This window comes from Cyclopterus lumpus, chromosome 16 (assembly GCF_009769545.1).
Source record: "Cyclopterus lumpus isolate fCycLum1 chromosome 16, fCycLum1.pri, whole genome shotgun sequence".
NCBI classification, from domain to species: domain Eukaryota; kingdom Metazoa; phylum Chordata; class Actinopteri; order Perciformes; family Cyclopteridae; genus Cyclopterus; species Cyclopterus lumpus.
Genome location: NC_046981.1, coordinates 13,511,928 through 13,537,930, shown reverse-complemented (window position 1 = coordinate 13,537,930; position 26,003 = coordinate 13,511,928). Strand labels below are relative to the sequence as shown.

Here is a 26,003-nt window from a genome sequence, read left to right as displayed (position 1 = left end):
AAAGTTCATTTACCCAGAATAAGATCGTCGAGCACTAAACAGCTTGGTGCAAAGGATGAATTGACAGTCTGACTATTAGTTTGATGGACGTCCATCTTTGATGATTGCGTGAGGTGAAAAGTCAGCAGACGACTGAAGTTACTTTGACTCGTCCTGAGAGCAGAATGTCTGAACCAAATGTCACGGCAATCCATCCAACTGTTGTCGAGACATTTAGTTCAAAAGCACAAATGTCATGCCGGCCCTCGAGGACAAGCCGGGGGACCACCCAAGTCAGTAGCAGTTATTGTTTGAGGGCCATACATGTCTGCGCAAACGTTTGTGTCCAATCCATTTTTTAGATGTAGACATATTTCACGGGATAAGTGAAAACTTTGACCTACGTTTAGCGCGAGAGAAAAAGAGGCGCAAAGGATTCGTTCTCTGAGCACAATGTTTATCTGGACTACATGTTCACATGAATCTATCCGTACAGATGTTGAGATATCTCAGCCTACCTATCATCACCATGAAAATACTAATGAATATAATAGTGTGTTGGGGGTTTATTCATAGTATAGATATAGATGTATTGATTATTTAGAGTCAGCGTGTCATTTTGATATCACTGCTGAATATTTTACGCCCCAGATGTTTTTTTTCTTTTTGAGGGAATATGTAGCATATGGCACCAATGTTAGCTGAATGTAAAGCAGACCTATTTCCAGGGTGACATGATGAGTAGAGTCAGGTTTGGTGAGCACCGCTTACAAAAAACCTGGTTAGTCAAAGTGGAGAGCAACGGCCAAGTTGTTTGGTTTCTGTTGTTTTCCAATGCCGGAGCATTACTTTCTTCACAGTTATGAGACAATGGGTTGCGTCTTCAAGGCTTAAAATGAAATAAAAGTTGAGGGAGACATTAACTCGGTAATAAAGACAAAGAGCAACAAAGCTGAATAAGAAGGGGAGAGTTTCAGAAAAGTTTAATCAAAAGAGAAAAAGAAGAAAAGTGGAGATGAGCGCGATGGTGCCAAGAGGGCATTAAGGGGCTGCTGAGCACATTAAAAAGGGAGAGAGGTGGAGAAGAGAAAAAAACACACAAAAAACCACATTCTTAATATTATTCAGCCATAAGCTTGGCAGCATGAGACCAGATAATAGTGCTGATGGTGTACTTCACTGAGCTTACATAAGGCACTGCAGCAGCATCGGCATGGCAGATCAGTGGTACGTGTGTGTGTGTGTGTGTGTGTGTGTGTGTGTGTGTGTGTGTATGTATGTATGTATATATATATACACACACTGTATCTGTATATATATGTTATGTATCTGGAGGACTAACAGAGGAAGCCAAAATAAATGAAGACTTTTGAACCAGAATGAGACATCAAAGCTTTAAGGGAAAAGTAATAAATAGTCTTTCCAAATTAGTGCAACAAATGGGAGAGGTTTCATTTAGACAAATGACGAGAGAAACCAAGGCTGAATTATAATCTAAAATATCAATAGGATGTCCTGTTGAGTTAACCAAGTGCTAGGTTAGCAACATGATCGACAGTTTTAAGTCTCTAAACAGTGAATGACTTAAAGGAGCAGTGTGTAGGATTTAGTAGGGGTGGGAGGGAAATAGATTGCTAGATGCATCGCGATCTCGAACGATGACGACTCGAGGCAAAAAACTCAACGTTCTGATTCTATAAAACAGGGCTGTCCGTTCCTTACCGCTGCCCCTGAACGCAGCAGAGATAATGGACATGCATATCTTGTTTACTTTCTAGATTAGACTAAATACTAGCAGAGTTTTGGTGGGAGTGGCTAAGCTCGAGCAGCCGAATAAAGATACAATCCCACCAGCACCTTCTGGCTTAAATGCTAAAGAAGCATTTAGCTTCTTCTCCCTCCCAACTCGGAGAGGACGAAGACAATCAATAAGTAACTTTATTTCCACTCCGACTCAGTCGATGAGAATCAGAGGAGAATGTTCATTGGACACAGGGATTTGTTTGAAGAGCAGTTTATATTATTTATTTGTGAATAAGAGCAGTTTGTTATATCAAATGACTCAGAACAGGCTGATTTCTGTGATTTTACTACGAGGATGCTGCTCGAGACACACTTTTATTTTTTTTTCTTGTTGGTTCTCTTTGCAATGCTTGAAAATATACTCCTCCAGTTGACACTTCTATTTGTTACTAATATTTAATGAATAAAATATAAAAAATGTTATAAGTTTGTTTTTTATTATTATCAATCATTACAAATATGCAGTGTTTTAAAAATAGCAGATAGCAAAAATATATCATTATATATATATATATATATTTATATATACTATATAAATTATAGATATAGAATTGATGCCGAGAGATTCCCACCAGTTATAAATATCATATTCCATTTCTGGCAATAAATCCCCCTAAATGTTCTAAAATTAGTGCATCAGAGTTCAATGTTTTAAACAGAAACATACCTAAATAAAATATATTTAAATTTAATGAGGAAATATCATAGATTAAGTAAACAGGAATCTGATCACTTCAATTCTTGACTATTTTTTATGCTGCAGACACAATTTGATATTCAACAAGTATTGATGTATCTTTTCTTTTAATATAGGTTTATTACCAAAACAAGATGTTTTGCTAAAACCTAGTTTGAAGAATAAGCATGGGTTTGCATAAAACCTTTCATTTAAACTAAAGTGCATTAGTGTTATCCTAACGCAAGCAGCCATAGAAAAACTCTGGTTCCAGCTTAATAAATGTAAGGTTGGAGACACACAGAGAGCACAGGGTGGGAAATACCACCAGAGAACCTCCTTGCCTGGCTTCTTTTCTTTCTTCCTTCCTTGCCTGCCTGCCTGCCTGCCTGCCTGCCTGCCTTCCTTCCTTCCTTCCTTCCTTCCTTCCTTCCTTCGTGTGTATCAGTGGACACAGAGACACACCCACATTTCTCTATCTCTCCTCCACAGCGCTGACCCCAGTACGTATTAAAATGAGAATCTGTGTGTGTGTGTGTGTGTGTGTGTGTGTTTGGTTCTGTCAAACTGCACACAGCCACACGCTGCCACATGTGTATCACTGGTTGCCATGGTGAGAGGGCATGTGTTTGTGTTGGTAAAGCTGAAAAAGAAAGCCTGTCAAAATGTGGAATTTCACAGAAAACGACAACTCTGATCGCAAAAGTGTGGACGCGAGGAGAGGCTCAAGGCTTTTGTGAACGTTTACGTGTCCTTAAATGTGTTTTGGGGTTTAGATATCACGGCTTAATCACAGTTCACAAAGTGCTCTCGTTTCTTTCAAAAAAGAAAATCTGGCTCGGTTTTACAATGGAGTCGAATGAAGCAGAGAGGTGGACTTGCTCCCTTGTTGAGGGTTCTCCTGATAAATGTGGGAAACATTGTGGATTCCATCAACACATGTGAGGACCAGCACAAGATTTCCTACGTGTTGATCCATAAATGGTGTAAAAAGAGTGACAATTGTGAGACTCGTGGCAAAATGGTTTTATTTTTGTAGGACTTTCGGTGTCTCACTCTGGCAGGCGGCTCTGTCACTCTAGATCTGAACATTCCGTCTCATCCACACCAATATAAACTCTGAAACAGCCCGGAAATCTTCCTGAAACCCGACCAAAGATTCCATCTAAACTGTGCTTGCTATGAAAAAAATTCCAATTAGGCAAATAAGCTCCATCCTTTTTTTTTGTTTTAAACTTTAAATCATTTCTCTACCTTAATGTATGGCGAGTCACTGTGGGCACAAAGATGAACCTTTTCTCTTCCGAAACCCCATTCAAGTGAATGGGACAATTTCTCGCCCTTTTGGGGCGTTTTGGGGGCTAAGCACCGGTCCGATCTCTTAGAAAAGTCTTTCCACACGATCAGGCCGCACGTTTTGATGTATTTTGACGCATTCGCGAGCTACGCTGCTGCTTGTGCGCTCGACCAAAGTTCTGGCGGAAGAGGCATATTTGGAAGATTAATACGCCCGCAGGAAGACATTCAGTGTGACGTCGCATAGCCACACCGAATTAGCACTTCACAGAAACAGTCACTGAATTATTCTTCTGCAATGTTGTTTTTTGACGAGGAAAACACAATCGCAAAGTACAAAGATAACAAAATCCAGGTGATAAAGTCTCTCATATCCGGTAATGATATTATATTGACACATCTCCAAGTTCTACTTAAGGTTAGGTTTACTTTCCCTAAAATCAATCTTTCTGTTCAAATGTTAAAAACAAGCACATCCAAAACAACTGCAGTCACACGCAACGCGTCGACCACCACACACACACGAGAATCTGTTGCACATTTCAGCTTCTTCAGGGACTCGCGCATAGTTCTCCTCTTCTTTATTAAAACTGGCCTGAAGATTTGTTGTTATGAAGTCTTGATCTCCACCCAACCAGCAAAAGTCCCCATGTACCATTATTGTGTAATTACCTCTGCCCTGCGTTCTCCCCACATAAACCAGCGCAGTAATTTCTGTGCTGGGAAACAAAGTGCAACCAGAGCAGTGTAGCGTGGCCTGCTGCCTCCATATATCACAGCAAACAAAACCGCAGCCATATTTCAGCCGCTGCCAGGCAGCTTCATCCCCCGGAGCCACTGGGTTATAATTCATGGCAAACTCCAAAAGTCACTGAAGCCCGAGACTCACTGCCACCTCTGTGCATGGCCCTGGATGACGCTTAAGGCCGTGACCATGACAACGGGGGAAGCAGAGGGGAGCGCTGACCCAGAGATGTATCCCTAGAGGCAGGAGAGAAGGGTGGTCTGGTTGTGATGGGGAGAGGGGGGGGGGGTCATTTAACTCAACACAGGCTAGGACTGTGAAAGACCCCCTTGTTGGAAAACAACCACAGAATGGTCGACAAACATATGTCACACACACACACACACACACACACACACACACACACACACACACACACACACACACACACACACACACACACACACACACACACACACACACACACACACACACACACACACACACACACACACACACACACACACACACACACACACACACACACACCAGTGCCTACAGCATGCCTTAGTTTGCAGCTACCATAGAAACATCAAGAGGCCAAGCTGTTCATTCAAACACACACACACACACTTTCACTTACTCACACTTCCGTTGGCTCGGCCTTCACATTTCCTCCTCAAAAGCACAGCAGCAATATAAACCCACTCCGACTGAACAAAGGTGATCGTTTCTTCCTTAACTAACTTCCTACTTTTTATATGAGCCAATTCCACACACACACACACACACACACACACACTCACGTGAAAAGACACACCTGGTCTCGACACATAACTAATTACTCAAATGATAAATACTCTACTGACAAGTTTATTCATGTCACAAGTTTCAATAAATGTCTATAAAACACAAGGAGTACTAACCAGACATTCATCTTTAACTGTTATGCTGTGATTAAACAGGACTATCATATCAAAAGCCAATATGAGAACGTACACACCCAAACATGACACCTATGGGATTATGGGAAATTTGATTTTCAAGCCAGTGGATATCCATATGCTGCCTCAACAGTCTCCACACTTCACGGCGGGCGTTCCAAGCTTTTGGAACCGGGCTGCAGGGATTTTCTCCCTTTCAGGACCAGATGTTGACTGTGATAAGTTCTGGCTCGCGGTCGGAGTTCTAGTTCATCCCAAAGGTGTTTAATGGGGTTGAGCTCACGGCTCGGTTCAGGCCAGTCAAGTATTTCCTCAACAAACTCAAAGTTTAAAGCAACACAAATGTGATTAGTCGATCAGCAGAACAATTATTTATATATATATATATAATTAAATATTTTTTGATTCGTCATTTTTCTAGCACATGTTTATTAGTTACAGCTATGTGGCTTTAACATCAAAGTACATCAAGCGATCAATCGAGAAAATAATCTGCAGATTGATCAACAATAAAAATAATCAGTTTCTGCACAATGACTCAGTTTGGTTTAAATAAGAACTCTACCAATAGTCTTTATTAATCCATCTAGTTCTGCATTGCTGTCAAAACCTGGCACAGCCGTTACCCACAATGCAACTTGACCATCAACTGTTTGGTCAAAGGTGTAAGTATGCTAGTAGGGACTAATGTAGCCTCAGGCCTCAAGCAGAAGTGAGAAAAGGGCCTCAGAAGAATCTTTTTCATTTTCAAACTTGAAGTCTTTTGCCTCAAACCAAGGCCGAATCAAGAGATCGCTTGAGGCAATTTATAAGATTTCCCTCAGCTCCACAAAGGGCCTTATTTTATACAACTTATTTTTCACATATGAATTAGCACTCTGTGCCACTTGTAAACAGACTTTGATGGAACTTCCCCTTTAAAAAGGCACACCACCGAGTCTAACAAAGCCAAGATGGCATCAACAAGCTGGCATGGAGCTCAAATAGCTATTAGCACATTTCACCACCAGGATTGAGCTGTCTCACCAACGTCAACAACTAAACCAGGTGGCCGTTAGTTTGTCTGGTATGGCTTAGTGTGTGTGTGTGTGTGTGCGTGTGCGTGTGCGTGTGCGTGTGTGTGTGCGTCAGTGGAGAGAAGAACAGAAACCGAGCCCTAGAGAGCAGCAACAGCAGATGAGGTGTCTACCTTAATCCCCTTTTAGTCTCATTTCCCCATGGCCACTGCATTGTGATGCAGAATCACTCAGTCACCTCCCCAAGTGTGTTGATGCAGTATATTTATTCTCTCTCTCCCTCTCCCTCCTTCTCCTTCTCCCTCTCCCTCTCCCTCCCTCCCTCCTTTCTAAGCCTCATTAACAATTAATTAACAATCAGCTAGTCAAGTCACCGCTGGTCCGCTGGGCTTCTCAATGATTCATTAGTCAGGGTTACACAACGCCGCGGCGCATAAACACACTCACACACCAACAAATACACTCAAGCTCTGTCTCTCTCTGAGTTTCACATGAGCACACACACAGACTCTGACGACATGCAAACACACATGCACATTACAGCCAGCATATGGGACCGATGAAAACACACCCTCACCGAGTCGCATGTTCTCATTAAAAAGAGATGCAGGAAAACTGATTGAGTTGGAAATTCTACTCATGCAGGGTTCCCAAAACATCTTCAATGTCAACCTGAAGGGTTTTTCAGTGAGTTTGCAAAAATTCAAGAATTTTAAACTGTTATTGGACATTGTTCCACATAAGACATCTTATTAATTAAAATAAGACATCACATAATAGGTCTCTTTTCTCCTGTATTAGCTCCAGAAATCCTGGTGAAATCCTTTATTTCGAAACAGCTGCTATCTCAACCCCAACATCCATCACATTGTCTTTCCTGTGTGTGAGATGTTGATTTTAGGATGGAGAAAGGCCCAGACAGGTGAGGCAAGCTGATGAATATGGCCGCTAGATTTTTAAATTGGAAAAAGAACTTTCAAGGGCATCTTTTCATTTTCATCCATCTTCAAAAGACAAAAGTTTAAAGACCTTTCTGGTCTAATCCACATATTTTCATTAACTGTGGAAACAAAGGACCAAAGACATTTGAACCTTTCTATAGCCTAATTTTTTACTGAATAAGTTTCTAACCCCCACCAACCTCAATTCCCAAGAGAATACCGAATGATTGATCATTTTGTATATTAAAGTCAGTCGTTTTTATAATGCAAGAACTGCCATTTTAAATATGTGTTATTTACTCAAAAGCAAAAAGCAGGAGAAACTTTTAATCATTCTACTTTTATTATGTTAATCAATGTTAATTGTTGAGTTGGTCTGAAAAAAAAGGAAATTCACATCTGATGGCTGGTTCATAAACTCTGAGCATGCTATAACGTCTTTATACTTGGACTAAATGTTAGTGATGCACCGATCAGACTTTTTTCAGTCTCGATATGATAACTGAGCTTTGGATATCGGCCAATAAAGAATACCGATCCGGTACCAGTTTAATTAATAACCTGTATACCTCACCATGGAAGTGACTTTTTTAGGGAACATTAGGCTCGACATTACTTTCCTAAAAAATAAATGCATAGGTTTAAATTTCCTGAAATCCCATTTTGAGTATGGTCAATAACACCGGTCTGCTTTAGGCTGTGGCTACCTTGTGATTGACAGGTTGCTGAGTTGTCGTCTTAAAACTTGAACCATTTCACAGTTCATGAAAGTAAATCGTAACATTTTGGTCCCCTCGCCCCCTCATATCAGCCACCGATTCTGTTCATACAGAGAGTACAAAGAGTAGCGGTTATGCTTGCCTTTGCGTTATTTAATGCAGACCATTAAATTATAGAAAGCAGACTGAATGAAATTTGCAATTACATATTTTCCCAAAATCCTTCGTCCCCTTTGAGGTTGGACTCCTGTTAACAGCAAACACACCCTGTGAAAATGTAACTGAGAAAGGCATGTCCAACATCTCTATGGGAACAGGGGAACCAGGCTGCTGAAGTAGTGCACGGTTTCTATTCCTTTCACAGATTGTCCCAGCTGGATTCAAAACACCAACCTTCCCCTGACCTTAAAACCACCACAGCCTCAAAGGGACATTTTATCAGTGGCTCCACTCGCCACGAGCCAAAGCTAATTCTAAACATCGACCAGCCCAAATAACGCGGTTGACCAGTCTGCCGCACCGATGCCTTGGGATTACTTTGTTTATTTGTCTCTATATTTCTCCAGCCACTCCACAGTTTCCAACCGTTCATCTCTCCCAGTGTGGTAGATTACATTTGTCAATGTGCAGCTATGCAAAGTTGTTGTGTAGTTTATGTGTGCTAGTGCGCTTGTGTCAAACTGAAAGAAAGGGGAAGTCTTTGGAGTAGAGTTGGTGGAGTTAGTGGGTGACCTTGGGGCAGAAATGCACGAGCAAGAGTGACGTGTTGAACCTTAAACACACACACACACAATTTCAATATGTCAAGGCAGGTGCTTCCTGATGTCATTTGTGTGGTTGTCAAATGATCCTTGATGGGTTCAGATGTGCACAAGCAAGAATTTTTTTAATCTTAACTAATTTCTTAATTTTATTTTGGCAAACAATGGAGTGAAGCTCAAATAATCCCTTATTAACTTGTTTAAACTATTATTCCCTTTATAAATAATCCATCAGCAACTATTTTGATATTCATCTTTCAAACAAAAATGACAAAAATCCTTTGGCAATAGCCTCGAAATATCATGATCAATATATATATATATATATATATATATATATATATATATTCTGATATCTTTGACTCTGAGAAATATTGACATTTTTCTCTATTTTCTGACGTTTTATGTATAAAACTTATTTTATTTGTGGCCTTACATAACGAGACAAGCTGACTAAATCCATATTCTTATTTACTGCAGAGGACTCGGAAAGTAGGTGCCCTCCTTGTCACGGAGTTAGATTCTCTCTCACGCACACACACACACTCTGACAAACAAACACACACACACACACACACACACACTCTCTCTCTCTCTCTCTCCCTCTCTCTCGCGCTCTCACACACACACACACACACACTCTCTCTCTCTCTCTCTCTCTCTCTCTCGCTCTCACACACACACTTGGAAGTTGCCCAGTGCAACCTATTGCCCACCACTGAGCAGGTGCAGATTCAGCGCTTCGTTCAAGGGCATCGCATCAGCAGTGATGGATGGATGAGTGCTCTGGTTCAATTTATCCATTGAGATCCCCGTCGACATCCCAGGGTTTGAAACTGGCGACTTCAATCTCTTACTTCATGGCGCATTAAAAAAAAAAGGAAAAAAGGGAATGTAGTCAAGGTTCAGGGAATGTGAGACACCACCATCAACAAGTCAGCATGCGAGAGTGAGAATTACAGCTTGTTGGCTCAAACTAGTGTCTGATGGATTCTGTTTTTGGGGGGGGGGGGGGGAGCAAAGTAAGACGATATCCTGCTGCTTTCAAAGCATTTCAACGCTTTTCTGCTGCCAAGTCACATTCTGGCAACACCTGACAATCCGTGGAACATGAAACACCTGCGTGGTTGGGGCACAATACTGAAACCGGGTTTCAGTGGAGGGATACCTCTGAACATGCATTCTCTATTTTTGCAACAGGAGCTCCCATCACGAGCTGAACAGTGCAACAACATCCACTGTCGACTAATATCAACTAGGGCTGGAGCTCATATTAGAGATTAAACAATGTGTGGACTAATCAGTCATTTAGTCATTGCTGGTTCTAGCTTCATTTGCAGCTTCTTTTTTTCCACTGTTTGTATCATCAATCAAACTGGATTGTCAGGCAAAACAAACAAAAAATGTGTTTGAGTCACCTTGGGATCTAGTAAATTCTTTTGGTATCACATGCATTATTAACTGTGTTTGTTAAACGGTACTTTTCTTCATCTCCAGGAACAGCTGACCTCCCAGATTGAAAGATCAACGGAGTCCTCTGCGCTGTGGAGGTCAAAGTAGTCATCTCTCTGAAACGGTTTGTGCAACATGATTACCACAATCTTCTCAACCACCATGAATCACCTGAACACCATCAAGGCGTGTCAGGCTATTCGTCCGCATAGACACTTGTCCGTCCTTTTTGAACTCGCAACTAAATGGTCCACAGCGTCGCTACTCGTGGATGTCAAACTTGATCCACGCACACATGGAGATGTGGAACAGCAGGTGGGAGCCTCCTGACTCACAAACGGCCCCGAGGCGCACGGTGACCGTGTGATCTCAGATATCTTCTCCGGGCAGCGAGGATGCCGATCGGTCTGTAAACAACACAAGCTGACCGGGCTGGACCGAGCCCGGTTTCTCGTGGATCAACACACTGAATATCGCCGCGCGCCAACAGCCAATATGACGCACACCTGTAACGGCTCCGCTAATCACGAACAGAAGCACCACCAGGAAATGGACATTTAAGAATGGCAACACACACACACAAAGATGAGTGATCACTCCAGGGACTGGGAGCAGTGGGCTGCCGCTGGGAGGGGGGGGGGGGGGGGGGGGTTCCGTGATGCCAAAGACCACCACAATGGGTAAATTATACGCCGCAGATGGCGGTGCAAATAGCGGTGAATGGGTTTCACACGGCGGCAGTGGACGGGCACCGGAATATCCGACGCAACTTAACGGCGCATTGAGCGGCAGCCTCTCGGGTCTATCCGCGGAGCAGTCCGCCACAGAAGCACCTGCGTGCGGAGAACGCAGTCGCTTCCTCGCTCCCTCTGTGGCGGTGTCATTGAAGTGGCTCAACTAATTCAAGACGTAGACTAATCAATTAAAAAAAAAAAATTTTTTAAAAAAACGCGCTCACCTCTTTGGTGTTCACGATGCCTTTGACGTATTTCCCGAGGACTGAATCCACGAAGAAGACACTGGACAGCACGGCCAGGCACAGGAGTCTCTCCCCGACCCTCACCTCCATCTTTCTCTCTCCTCGCGGGCGCTCGTCTGCTCTCCCGGCTCCCCGAAAGCCTGTCTCTGAGCGGGAGCGCGCACGGAGGAACGGCTCGAGCAACGCGCGTGAGGTTGAGAGAGGACCCGGGCGCGTTCCCGATAGTCCCTTCAATCCATGTGCCCCCCCCCCCCCCCTTACAGCGACTGTGTGCGTGCGTGCGTGTGCGAGAAGGGGGTAAGAGTGCTCGCTCCCGGTTCCGCTCGTGCTTTGAGAATGCGACACGTCCGCACATTAAAAACGCTTTGGCTGATTAAAATGCAGTTTTCATTAGAGGTCACACACCTGTAATGAAGTATCGCTGAGGGATGCTTGTTGGCCTCTCGGCTCGAGTTCTGATCCCAGTGAGCAGCGGGACGTCAACAGGATCTAACGGGCTGAAGAACCGCTGACTTTACGTCAGAAACGTCTGGAAGCTGAACACGTAGGCTACTCAGATCCTGGAATTGTGTTAATTGTCTTAAACTGATGCTATAATTTGTAGCCTATTACTATTTATTACTTTTATATTTGCACTAATACCACTTTGTATTGTAACTGCTGCACATCAATTTCCCTCGAGGTAGATAAAGTTGTAACACAATGTAAAACACTGTTATAAGAAGGTTGGAAATATGACCAAAGTAACAGCAATCAGCTTAAATTAGGCTACATTAAATATCAAAGGTTGTGCAGAATTTCCACTTTATCACATATGCAGTATGTACATAATTACATGTATTGTATAATATAATATATTGGGTCATTTTATCCATACACAAACGTTATACATCACAGGTTGTGTACGTTAAATCTTTATCTGTGTGTCAGTCTGCAATATCTTCCTCATCAAGGCAGGGAAGTAGAAGTATTAAGCAGCATCAAATGTAAACAAAATACCTCAAAACTATACTTACAGTTCTTACTTTCCACCTTGGTGTCGCTAAATTAACAATATCACAGAGCTCTCTACAGTGTGGTTTATTTATTATTATCTGACACTTCATAGTTTAACAAAAGGTCAACCTAGTAGTTGACCTTTCCCCGTGCCTCAACTCAAGATTTGGGTCAAAATAAATTAAATTAAGAGTTTCAGGTACCCTCACATACATATGAAAAAAAGCTCAAAAGCCATGAGAGCTCCCAAGACTATCTTGGGAGCTCGATTGAATTATGATATCTATTACTCATTACTAATGACGTATACCCTTTAGTTGGATCAATGCAGTGACGGTGTTGATTCATGAACACAACAGCAGGTTCATGGGAGAATATATTTATTTAGATAAAAATCAACAAAAAGAAGAGACGAGCCTACTTGTGGAGAATCAGACACCACTTTGCATGAAACCTGCAACGACAATGCAGTCAAATCAATCCGATTAACACATCTGAAAGTAAAAATATCTAATAATATACATTCTTTTTTTTGTATTCACAGGTTTGCACTTGTGGGGTTTTTTTGAAGAAAAAAGTTAACTTAAAACATCTTTGTTTATGGCTTGTTTTTGTTAATTTATTTTGTATTTTTTAAAGGCTCATCATATTCTACATCAGAATAAAATTTTACAGTGCGGAGCAATTTGCATATGGAGTGCAGAGCGGCTATGGCACTGACTAGCGCCTGCATTTTTTATGATACCGGTTAACGGCAAACACTAAACGGCATGAACAGCACATCTGTTACAAGACTGTGGCTGCAGTCTTTGGTTCCGTTTCAAAACTAACAATACATTTAGGATCCAACTGACTGATGACATTAGTCTTTACCGTGAGTAAACAAGTGGTTGAGGTCAGTCACATGGACGCATTGATGTAAAAACAATGTGGTTTAAAACCAGTGTTGTGGTTTATATGCTGGTTTCACTGTGACATCCCACCTCAAAGTGATTTGCACGCATTGCACGATAATAAATGGCATGACCGCATTTCTAGCTGAGGAAACACAGACACACTGAAAAGACGGCGTGATGCTGGTGTGTAATTGCATAGCTTTACTATAAATGTGGAGGCAGTTAGCGCATCATTTTAGCAGCATTGTACTTTGCATTGCACTTCAGCCTGAGGCAACGGAACCCTCAAGTGAGAAGAGCTTTTGAAGACCAACACTGTGGAGGTATGCTGTACAACCAAAAAGACTAAACAAAAAACAGCATTACGCTGAACTACGACAACTAGTTTGCACTCAAGGAAATTTACAGAAAACAGTTGGTTCATCAACAAATAGACAGATATTAGACAGTTAGCAACACTAATTGAAACAATACTGAATCATGCATTTCAGCTCTATTCTGCAGGAAGCAAAACCCTAAAAATGCTGGGAATTTGGAAAACTGAAACACGGCAAGCTTATTTGTCCATAACACCAGATGGGCTCTCTGGTACATCACCTTCAGTCAGCTTCACCCGATGCATCAGTGGTCATCAAGGGTAAGAGGCATACGGGAGTCAGTAAACAGCAAGTGAGTGAATTTGACACATTTTTTTCTAAGTTTTCTAACAGCTCAACATACTCAAATGTATACAACAAAAGTGCCAACAACCAATCAACCCTGCTGAGCGTCATCGGGCTGGGTGTTGATACATACCACAGACAAAAAAATGTGCCATAGCGGCTTGAGACTGCTCTCAACAGCAAATTATGAATACTACTTATAGTCTCTTGACTGTAAAGTGCCATTTCTTCTTTTATGTGAACAGAACACACAACGCAAACAAAGAGAACTCACGTCTGAGCTCATATTTCTCACACACCAATGACAGACTAGTGTGATCATGTGTACATGCAGACTCCACTTGAGCCTCACGTACAGGCACCAACAAAAAAGTGACATGCATACAAGCTTTAAATACACTTGCACAGATTGACAAACTACTGCAAAAGTGCAGAGTGAGCATAAGCAGCGACAAGCAAAGCGAGACCAAACCTCGGCCCAGTATTTCCGAGAGGATGAGTCTTACTTTCTTTCTCTTCACGCCCCTGGTTCTCTCCATCAATCTGACTAAAAATATTGCATTAAGTACTTCGAGCTGACAGAACTGAGTATGGTCTAATCCCGTAGCATGACTTTGCTGCTTAAAATCCTGCTCTTCTACGGGGAGAGGATTTTGCACTCGGAGCTTCAGCTAAATCCTATTCATCACCCAGCATCCTTCTCTGCAGACCTGGCAACCTTAGCTCTGTTACCAGGCAAGGGCAGGACCGTGCCAGCATTGTTGGCATCTATATTTAGTTGGACCTGAGAGGGACTGACCCGCCAAAGGACATTTCTGTGTACTTCAAAGTGCTTTGGTGGAAACACACTCAGAGGAGTGCCCTCAAAGTCAATCACACAATGTGATGGTGGGAAGAAAAACCCTGGTCCACCGGACACTTTTAGTTAGCCAAATACAAATTCAGTTGCTTTTACATGGAACCCCAGCAATCTCTTTTCCTGGTCAGAGTCCTTGAGTTTTGCCTAAAAGCGTGATTTGAAGAAACAGCAGGAAATCCCCTGACTCAAGGGAAGTGGTACTTTGACACACTGCATACTGTGCAGAGAAGTGAGCAAAGACGCCTGGCGGGGACCGGGGACAACGTCAAATCAGTGCATTGGAGTTGAGACACCGATAGCCGAGGGCTTTCGGTGACCTTTTCTGTCTAGCTTTAGTTCTGCAGAAGGAGAATGTTAACCAAATCTTTCCTTTGCTGAAATAAAAAACAATTTAAACATTTAGCGTCTTTCAGACATCCGAGAGCAATGCTTGCTCTTAAAAGACTTATGAAGATGGGACCCACATTTTAAAGCAGATACTCTATAATAATAATATAATCCAGCTGCATCTGCACAAATTCCACTGTAGGTACTACCAAAATGCAATGTTTGCATTAGTTATATCAGCACTACAAAAAGCACCGCGTCCCTGTGTAATATTCTACATTATCCTATCAGTATGCATTACTGAGATATGGATTTGAGTTAAATTGGGAGGGCCGGGGATGTTGGAGAAGCTGTGCCAAAGAAGCACAGGCAAATATTGAGCACATTCAAAACTGTGGAATAAATAGCAAAAGATTACACAGTATTGTGTACAAATCAACAAACAAACATGTGATGATTGAAGGATTAAAATACAACAATAGAAAAATATATAAATAACTAAAGTATTTCTACTGCATAGTGTTAATGTGATTAAAAACAGCAACGATTTCAAGAAAGAAATAAATCAATCCATTCAGTTTAGAGCCGTTAAGTCGGTTCTGTTTTAGGGTTGTAATTTGATTTAGGAGCGAGTCAACAGAGTTACTATCCACAAAGTGAGCAGTATTGACTTGCAAACCGGCGCAATGGAGAGCACAATGTGGAGTTATTAAGTGTGATTTAGAGTTGCTCCCTAAAGGACAAGTGGCGATTGCATCATAAGCATATAGTCTGCCTACCACTATCTGATTAGGCCTTCAAATGACTGCCTTGGCCGAGATGAATCACCCATTCAGGCACGGCTTTATGCTTAACTGAAACTCTATCAAGTATGTGTGCTGCATGTGTGGGCGAGTGCTGGTCTTTGATCTAAGTAGCTGCTCAATTACCATTTTATTCGAAAACACAATTGTCTTTTTCATTTTATCTGCCATGCGTCGATGCACGATGGAGCACAAACAAGTGGCGAGAATTGTTAAGCAGAGGAAGTTGTATTTCATTTAGTTTCATTTTTTTTGTCTCTTGAAAACTAAGCATTCACCTAGACAGCTGCCCTCTCCCCATCTGTTTTTAGAATACCATCTCCCTCTCTGCCTTGCACTGCCTACATTTGTCTGACTTTCATTTACTCTTTCTCCCTTCACTCCACAGATCAACTGCAGTTTTTTTTATCTAACCTTATTTACGGTCCAATACCAACAGCGTCAGTATTGTTCTGGGCTGCCACAGCAACTAAGCCTGGGCCATCAGCAATTTTAGTCCCCCTCCTGACAGCAAGCGCCCCTTCCTCAATGGGGCCGACGAAGAGAGAACCGGCTTCCCCAGAAGAGACCGACACACTCCTATCGGTCCGTTCCAGCTTGCGGTGCTTGCGTGGCTCCGGGGGTGTGTCCTTCTGGGTGAAGACAGTACGAATCCTCTCCACGCAGATATCGGCAGCCTCCTTCGTCTCCCTGCAGAGCTGCGATAGGCTGAGGAAGCCATGGGGGAGGTCGTCCACCACGCACAGAGTGACAGGCTGGTCTATTTTCCTCAAACGCTTGGCAAACATCACAGAGTCATCCAGCATGGGGTCCAATGCACAAGCCTGAGTGGAGAAGGACGAGAGAGAGGGGAAAAGGTGGTGAAAAGCCAATTAGGATTCCCTTCAGACATGTCAAGAATCTTAATTAGTTCGTTTTTGTTGTTGTTTTTTTACATTCTCGCTGACTCACTCCAGCTACGTTAAAATCAGCACCAATTTCTTCACTTTCATAACAACACTTCTGAGAGAGCAGGCTTCAACCTACAACAATATCATATCTCCTAAACTTAAAGAAACATAAGAACGATCAGCATCATCATAAGAACGATCAGCTTTCTCATAGAGGATCACTCATGCAACCAAATGTAGACAGTTGGAGAGACTCAACTGCACTCCTTAATGCACTTATTGAGAGTGAGTTGAGCAAGCAACTATTGGAGTATTACATAACGTAGAGAAATTGCAAAGTGTTATCCTGTTAATCATTCCAGCTGCTGCTTGATCTTACCACGATGTGTACAGGTGGCATCCCTTTCAGCATGCTATCAGGAGCCAGCAGAGGAGAGCAGAACGGATCCTTGACCACTGGAGAGCTCTTCATCTCCATCTCAGATAGCTGCTCTGAGCGCAGTGGCTCGAACCCCAGGGGGAACTCCCTTGAGTGCTCCAGCTCTGATCCCTCCTCTCCAGCAGGGGGTGGTATGGCTACTGAAGACAGATCCCTGGACATGGAGGGATCTGCATCTTTGGAGAGGAAGAAATTCACATCTTCTGGCTACAAAAGAAGAGATAAGAAATAATTCAGGATACAGTCGAAGGAGAATGTCATTTCAAGGACAGAAGAAGAAGGCATAACATATTCAACAGACAAAATTGAATACAAATACACAAACAGCACTTTGTCCTTTTGAAAATCTTCTAAAACTTTTGGCTCGGTGCCTAAGAGTCTTGGCTCCGCAACGCAAATTTCAAGGAGGAAAAGCATATTTAACATTTTGCGTCACCCCTACTCATTAATTTTTCCCAAGCCAGCCACTAATCCAGTCTGCTTGTGTGGAAATACATGCATGGATAATCTGCAATACCTTGCTGTTAGCCACGCAACCAAAAAGCTTTAATATTCAGTCAGCATTTTATAGCCAGATCTGTTCATGAGGCATGGGTGACATAATCAAGATGAAACATGCACATCACTGCAGGGTATACAACATTGTATGATAGAGGGCCCAAATATCTCCATGCTAATAAACTGCTCAGCCTCTTAAAAAGGCTACAGCTGGCCGCTAAATCATTTCAAGGCAAGCTGTATGAAAGCAGTGGTGTCATAACTATTATTGAAATGCAGATCTTTGTATAAATGCAGGTTAGAATCCCACAGCAACCCCTACTAACAGCCAAGGGTTCTTCTAAGCAACAGCCCATAGCCATTTAATGCTGTTAAGAGCACGCTAATCTCAATGTAAACATGTTCAAGTGTGACGTACAATGCGCTCAGAGAGCAGCGGTGCACTGTGAGAAGTAGAATTGTTGTGGGATCCCAAGTCCTGGCAAGTCTGGCTCTTCACAGATAACTTCCTGGAGGGGAACTCTGAGGTATTTGAAGCTACAGGGGGGTCGGCGTGAGGAGAAGAGATGGACGCCTCTGAAATGCTCTTCCTCACGGGGTCTATATATATATATATATAAAAAAAATAAAAAAAGATGGAGAGAGGGGGAAATGCATGAGACATTGGGTCAAACAAAAATGGAAATGTTTGAGACAAACAATCATTTGTTTTAAAGTTATCAAAAATAACGATTAATGACACAATGTACAGTATATGATGTGTAAAGGATACAGACTCAGGTTCAATAGCAGCTAGAGGACAAGAAAAAGTACACAAATAGTAGTACATAATCCCTTATTCTTCCGTTTCCACTTATCATATGTCCTCTGGTTGACAGCCAAAAGCTAAAAGACTAAAATGCAAATTAGGATATATCATGGGTGGAGGAAATTCAAATACTTCTGTCATGGTGATATTGTCGGCCCACCCCGAGCCGCCAAAACACAGCTGAAGGAGTCGTCATTGCTGGTCTCTTCCCAAAGCACTATGACATTATTATCAGTTTGGGCTTGCAGCTGTGGGGTATGTCACCTCCCTAAAAAGGGATACCAGGGAAATTACGATTCACCACCGGATTTACGGTGGCGACAATTAACAATTACTGTCAAAGCCCTGCTGCTCCAAAGAGGTAAATTGATATGAATGGGTTACAGGAGTGTTGCACAATAAGGTGGGATAAAGCGACACTTGATTAGTTGAATGCTGAATAAAGGGGATCCATCTCAATAGCCTCCTCCAAATGGGCTGTAAATTAACTTTGGGGCATTTGATGTTAGTGCGCTCATAATTGGTGTAATAAAGACACTGAAAATGTGGACAGTGGGGACTCTCTCTCTGTCCTTTCAGCAGATAGATGTGATAAAAAAGGCACCTGACGATACATGCACACACAAACACACCCATACACACAGTGAGAGCCGGTGGTTTACCAGTGGCTCCTGGTGGCCTCTCTGCAGCTGTGCTGGGGGAGGCTGAGGCTCTGTTGGAATCCAGCAGAGAGTGGATCCAGTTCGAGGCTCCCTGTCGGAAATCTCTGAGCAACACAGCAGTGTCTCTCCTCACCAGGCTCAGCGTGCTCACTTTCTCTACCTGCACCTCTGTCTGAGGCTCATTGCCTGGAGGCAGGAGACATGGAGGAAGGCTCAGCAGTGAGAGATAGATGAACAAGTGAGATTTAAGGCTGTTTGTTATTCTTGAATAAGCATGAATGAGTAACAGAGAAGATGGGAAAGCAATAAGAGGAAAGGTATAATAAGAGTGAAGAAAACCACTGACAGTGGGTTCAATACTGCAACACAGACAGCAATGCATAGTGATGACAGAAGGACTGAAGAGAAGATTATTAGTGTTTTAGTTCAGTTATTTGACATAGTTGGCCAATTACCAGCCCACCACAGTCCTCCTTTATTTTGTCTGACACCATTTATGAAAAGACTTGTAAGTTTATCTGGCTTCTTCCATACATTAATGACAACATATGAAAAACCATCTATATGCTAATAAGTTTAGTTGTTGTTCGTGAACGTTTTTCAGACACGATACAACACAACTAGAATAAAATCCATAAAGATTTACATTTATTTTAATATTACAGTGAGATCCAAGATGAGAACAAAACAGTTGTAGGATTAATATGATCATTGTTACTGTCCTAAAACTAAAAAGATTGGACACAGAATCTATTTCAGTTTTGCTCATCAAAGTTCAACAACTTATTTATAGGTTGTGTTTTAACTGCTGGCATCACTTTAAGGCATCACTTTGGACTTTAAAATATATATAAATTGTTATATTAGTTACTTAATCAAATGGAATAGAATAGAGTGCAAAGAAGAAAAAACAAACTTCCTAACTTAATTAATTATTTATGATACACAAGTAGCCAGTCAGCATCATTAATGTTCACAAACCTACAACTAGGCTAAATACCAATATGTTAGGAATATGTATGATGTGGGGCAGCAGACGGTAGAGACATGCAGAGATGTTTAAAAGAAAGAAAATTGAGGACAACGTAGATTTAATTCTCAACTCAACCGATAAAAGAAGAATTCAGACTTTATTCCAAAGACAGACGCACACACACACACACACACACACACACAAACCTACCTGCATAGGCGTTGAGACACCTGGAGAGCACACTGAGCGGCAGCAGGGGATCCATAAGTGTTAGCAGACGGGAGGGCGATGCGTAGGCAGTCAGCAGGGTAGCTGGGTAGATTGCAACAAGGCCATCTGGCATTCGCACACCAAAGGCAGCAGCGCGCATAGATGTCGTCACACACAAGTTGCCTCCAGCACTATCCCCAGCCAGACACACTGTTTCTCCAGTCCAGCCTGGAGAGATGAAAATAGGACGGTGATGATAGAGGTAAAGAAAAAAGGAGAAAAAAATGAATTACGGGGGGGGAAAATAAAAAAATTGGAACAAAAAATAAAAATGAGACATGGCAAAACTAGAATTACCACCAGCGGTTGTACAGTAAGTCACGGGCTACGGAAACGCAATGTGACACACACAGGATCTCTTTTCTCCACCATGACACTGCTGAATATGTGACTTTGATAGGGTGTTGACACAATGCCTGCCTCGTGGCCGTGATATTGTCTTCTTGTACTACAACACAAACATATTGCACTCCGATCACTGTTAATTTTACACAGCATGCTTCAGCGGGCGGATGTACCCTAAACCAACCAGATGTCTTTTGTTGTCCGCCTGAATATTAGGCATCACAATTTGTGTCTTATTGCAGAACAACGGGTAGAGTGCAAGACTATACTGCAGCATGATTACATTCAAAGTGATGAATGAATCCTCTCCAGAGCTACAGGGAATTGGTAAAGCTAGGGGAGGATTTACTGAGGCAGTCGACAGGACACCTTCACTCGGAAAGAGTTTTATCTGCACATTGATTTTAATAAACCAACTTCTTTTCTCCTGCCTGATTATTTATCATTTCAACTTCATGTATGGTTCTTATTACTGAAAAATAAAACGGAACATGTACACAAGAGTTTTAAAAAGCCAGTACTTCGATATAAACAATTCTGTATGTACCCAGAAGGTGGTGGTTTCGCAGAGCCCAGCAGTAGGCATAGAAACACTCCTCCAGAGCCCTTGGAAATGGGGCCTCGGGGGCCAGAGAGTAGTCCACTGACAGTATGGGGACACCAAGGTCCTGGGACCAGCTCTTCAGATAGGGCTGCACCAGACAGAAGACAGATGGGTGAATTTATGAATGGGAAAAAAAAAAAAATATATATATATTTTTTTTTAATCACAGTGATTATATTACATCTTGTTAAATTTACAATAAGACACAAAGGAAGGCAGACAGCGGGAAAAATACATGTGTTGGGAGAGCATTAAAAAGAAAGAATAAAAATCTATGAAAATAACATGTCCCTCTGAAGTCATCGGTCTGCTTTCGGATTTACTGTCTAGACAAAAGGTATAATGAGCGCTGCCCTGCCCGTCACCTTCATTTGGTTTTCTTCTCATACAGCAATAACAAAGACCTAGTTTGCTCGGTACAAAGGAAAAAAGACTAAGACAAGAGGATGGTGTGGATTTACAGGGATGGACTACGAAACAAACGCAGAAAACTGATTATTTTTGCTTTTTCTTGTTGCTATAGTCAGGATAAGTGTGTACTATTCGTATGCTAATCTACAATGCAGTGACCTTGAAAAGGCATCCAAACAAAATAATCCTTCCACAAAGCATTCGTCATTTCCTTCTCCGTCTTTATCTTCTCCCAACACCTTTCTGACTAGCAATGACAGGGCTGGTGGTGAAAGAGACAGCTCTCAATCCACTCACAATGCCAGGAAAAGCACAGTGTGTGTATGTTTGTATGTTGCTTCACCTACCAGTGATTCAGCATGAAAAAAAATAAAAAGTAGCAGCTCCAGCAGTCAGCTGGGCAGTCTTTAAGCCCTACTTGTCACCACACATCTTAGAGTGAGACTGCTGACAAGTGAATATATTCAAGCGCTGCTCAGGTCAGTGTGGGTTTGTACAAAAAAAAAAAAAAGGTGCCCCTAAAAGGGTGAGGGAGGGTGTGAGGGTATGTATATATGTGTGTGTGTGTGTGTGTGTGTGTGTGTGTGTGTGTGTGTGTGTGTGTGTGTGTGTGTGTGTGTGTGTGTGTGTGTGTGTGTGTGTGTGTGTGTGTGTGTGTGTGTAAAGAGCAACAATTGAGAGTGTCAATATATGACAGAGTCCATGGACAGGTGAGTCAGACAGTTTATCTGCCTGCATAAAAGGAGCAAAAGGGATCACAACAAATGGCCCACCGGGCAGAAAAGAGGTACTTGGATGTGTGTGTGTGTGTGTGTTTTTGTTGGGCTGCGACCAAGGCTGGTTGATTTTTACACGATGACTCAGGAAACTCATGTCATAGACACGCAATTTACAACGAAAAACACCAATTCAGAAAGTCCCAACTCTGTTCTCAAAGCAGGAATTAATGGGAGCTGCAGTCCCACTCTCAGACAGGCAGTGCAGTTAATCTGCAAGCTTATACCTCTACTGTGTGTGTGTGTGTGTGTGTGTGTGTGTGTGTGTGTGTGTGTGTGTGTGTGTGTGTGTGTGTCCAAATTGCACAGATGCCAGCACATCCATTCCTGTGATCTCAGCATAATTGGGACCTGAGAGTGCAAAAGGTTCCTGCCACTGAAGTCCAACTCTCCATCTCACCCAGACGACAGGAAAGACAGGATTGAGGCAAGGACACAGGACTAGAGGACATATGAGAAGTAACCCTGGCTTACTCTGAGGAACTTTTAATTTGTTCATTCTCCCTTTCTTGGCTTTGCCTCAGGGATTAAGAGAGCAGAAGGCATCTAGAAATATTAAGGAGGTGGGAACATGTAGCCCAAATAAGACAGGAAGGAGACGTTTAAAAAAAAAAGGACACTAAGTGAACAAAAGGATTTTGTGAGATATTAGAAAGATTGAGAGGGAGGATGTAATAAGAAAGGCGAGCGAAGATGAGAGGATAGTCTGACAAGTCTTTCATTAGTGCCTGGCCCCCAGGTAATCTGTCTCTGCGGGGTGGTACAGTTCTCCGTTTAATTCAACAAGACAGCCCTGTTCACCCTCGCCTCTGATTGCTCCCTCCCATCCTCTGGTTGCTACGAAGGACGCCCAAGTCCTTGGCGATTTCACAGAGCCCCGTCTTGCGATAGCTATAAGCAGCCAGATGCCACATAAAGACTGCAAACAGATGACAAACAGATGACGAACAAGAGACGCTGGGGCACAAACTGTGTTTGATGGAGCAATGACAAGAAAGCTCCAACATAATTGTAAAGACATGAGGCCAAAGCTTGGGAGTGTGTGTTGGTGTCCCTTTTTTTACTCACAGTGATCGAGATATTAAAACATGAGCAGCTCTATATTCTATAAGAAAATAAAGTTTTGAGGAAGAAGTGAATGACAGGAAGCAACAATTTGCACAAGAGAGTGGAGCCAGCTTTGTGTGCACCTTACCAGTAAAGACAGCATGGATAATTTATACTATACAAGTTTTCACAGATAAATTACTAAATAATTAGCTTAACAGATGTCACACTATTGACAATGACTATTAACACTTTAATTGGCTGGGGTTCAAATTACAATTGATGATACAAATATGTTGAAGTCTTTTGTTAAAATGTTTTCTTAATAAAATAATAATCCCAAGATCAAGGAAAACTCTATGTAAAGCGTAACATCTCACCTCATGTGACTTGGAGGTCTGTGCCACAAATCCTCCCCCATGGAAGTGGATCAGGAGGCAGGATGATGAGGGGAGGCGCTTGGTCTTCATCCCCAGCGACAGAGAGATGGCGCCCCCCTCAGAGCGAGCAAGAGACAGCAGAGTCTCACTGTCCTGGAGGGAGTGAGACGGTGATGGAAAAGGAATGAATAAACAAAATGAGATAACTCTTACAAATAAGAACATCACAGGATGACAGATGGTGATGTTCGCACCACTCTGACAACTGTCCACAGACTGTGTGTTTGTTGCACACAAAGCCTGGTTTTCATTGTTAATATATTTTATTGCTAGTGTTAGCAACAGGGCTCATTTGAGAGAAGGATTAACTAGCTGTTCTGCAGAAGCTTGCCGACAGCCTCTCCTGAGCCTGCATAAACGAATACTAATTCCCATTCATTAACAGAAACGAGGGAGGGGGCTTGAGGATGATGGGGGGGGTTTTCGCTGATGCTGGCTTGTACTTTACATTATTAAAAAAAGACAGTTTTTTTGTTGAAGGGTGATCAATGGCTGAAAGTGTTTGTTGATAGCCATTTCTTTGTCGTGCGTGTGCTAAGCTACAAAGAAAGGAGGAGGGAGGAGTGCAAGCTCGGATGGAGAGAGGGAGTCTCTTGAGAGACTTTGGGAGGGAGTAGAAAAGGTGATACCTATAATGGAGAAAAAGAAAGAGCGATAATGACTGGGGTTTAAGTCCACGAGGATAAGTCGGAGCTGTCGTTTGCTCTTGCTCGGAATAGTACCAGATATGCTATTATATATTGTACGAATATTTTAAGAATTTGTATGATTGCAAGGTGGTTTAAAAAGAGCCAGCGGAAAACTGTCATAAACTAGGTCACCCAAAAAACACAGGAGCCATCTAGTTTTGCATAAAATCGGACATTATGAAGCTTTATTCTTTTTATTGCATTTGTTCCCTGTGCCACTACAGTGCAAACAGAATATTGATTTAGATACCTGTCCTTCACGTAAGTCATATGAGATGAGCCTCATCTGAACCGGAGCAATGCCGATGTGTGCTGAAGGCGGGGCTATGGTTACAGATGCTCTGTGGTTGGCCGTCAGGGGAAGGTCAAAGGGCACGGCGGGGACAGAAAGAGCCCTGTTCACCTTAACTTGCGTGGATGTCATACTGGCAAGACTCTGGAGGAAGAGAGGAAAAAGATGAACAGAGAGACAAAGAGATGGACAGAAATAATTGAGACAGAAAGGCAGAGAGAAAGAGGAGTGCAAGTTACAGAGAGAGTCAGGCCACTGGAGAGAGATAGAGAAGCTGGATGAATAAGTCATGAACACCATTTAATACATATAATTCCACACCATTATTACCAACAGCCTATAGGCCAAAATGCATAATGATAGAAAGATATCTTTACCAGAGGAAAGTCAAATATTCTTGATCCGGTTTTAAAATTAAAAAACGTTTCTGTCTGCATGTGCTAGTGGTAACAACAAGGGTAGATTACAGATGTCTTAGGAGTGGGTTTGTCTGTGTGTGTGTGAAGTAAGTCTCCTCACCGTTAGGACTTCGGTCTCAGTGATGTTCCAGAAGCTCTTCCAGAAATGGACGTCCAGGTTCTGGGTGATGCGTTCAAATTCTGCCCCTCTCAACTCTGGGTCGATGGCGTACTTCCCTGAGGTAAAGAGAGAGCTGGCTGCGACACCTGGGGAAGGAAGGACAGATAAGGAGGGTATAATAAAAGAGGACAACAAATATATATATAATTAGTTAGAAAAGTTAAAAGGGAATGAAAAAAAGAATGTGGATGGTTGAGGAGGAGTCAAGACAGAAACAGTAGGAGGGACAGCAGGAACAAGGGGAAGCTAAAAGTGCAGTAAGTGACTGGGCAGAACATTACAATTAGAAAACATAAACTCACTGTCAATACAAACTACTGGGCTAATGTTGAAACCAAAGCATTTCATCATGGTATTACAATCAAATTCCACCTTGCTTTTAACGCTCTGCAAGGAATCAAGGATGGGCAGAAAAGAAAAGGGAAGCAATCGCCATTTCAGATACAA

The 26,003-nt window shown here is 42.3% G+C and overlaps 2 protein-coding genes across 5 annotated transcripts in view; both read right to left on the bottom strand.

Moving 5' to 3' along the window:
* tmem145 (transmembrane protein 145) overlaps window positions 1–11,529 on the bottom strand; it is a 39,086-nt gene extending 27,557 nt beyond the window's left edge. The window contains exon 1 of the mRNA XM_034553592.1: window positions 11,270–11,529. Within this exon, the coding sequence (XP_034409483.1) occupies window positions 11,270–11,380 (111 nt within the window). The 5' untranslated portion in view covers window positions 11,381–11,529. The remainder of the gene's footprint in view (window positions 1–11,269) is intronic.
* A 1,120-nt stretch (window positions 11,530–12,649) lies between these two features.
* lipeb (lipase, hormone-sensitive b) overlaps window positions 12,650–26,003 on the bottom strand; it is a 24,239-nt gene continuing 10,885 nt past the window's right edge. For all 4 annotated transcript variants that reach the window (XM_034554483.1, XM_034554485.1, XM_034554484.1 and 1 more), the window contains 9 exons: window positions 25,497–25,642; window positions 24,936–25,121; window positions 23,937–24,089; window positions 21,266–21,410; window positions 20,314–20,541; window positions 19,131–19,316; window positions 18,079–18,260; window positions 17,103–17,369; window positions 12,650–16,657 (listed from right to left, as the gene is read on the bottom strand). In XM_034554483.1, coding sequence (XP_034410374.1) covers window positions 16,253–16,657; window positions 17,103–17,369; window positions 18,079–18,260; window positions 19,131–19,316; window positions 20,314–20,541; window positions 21,266–21,410; window positions 23,937–24,089; window positions 24,936–25,121; window positions 25,497–25,642 — 1,898 coding nt within the window. In that variant the 3' untranslated portion in view covers window positions 12,650–16,252. The remainder of the gene's footprint in view (window positions 16,658–17,102; window positions 17,370–18,078; window positions 18,261–19,130; window positions 19,317–20,313; window positions 20,542–21,265; window positions 21,411–23,936; window positions 24,090–24,935; window positions 25,122–25,496; window positions 25,643–26,003) is intronic.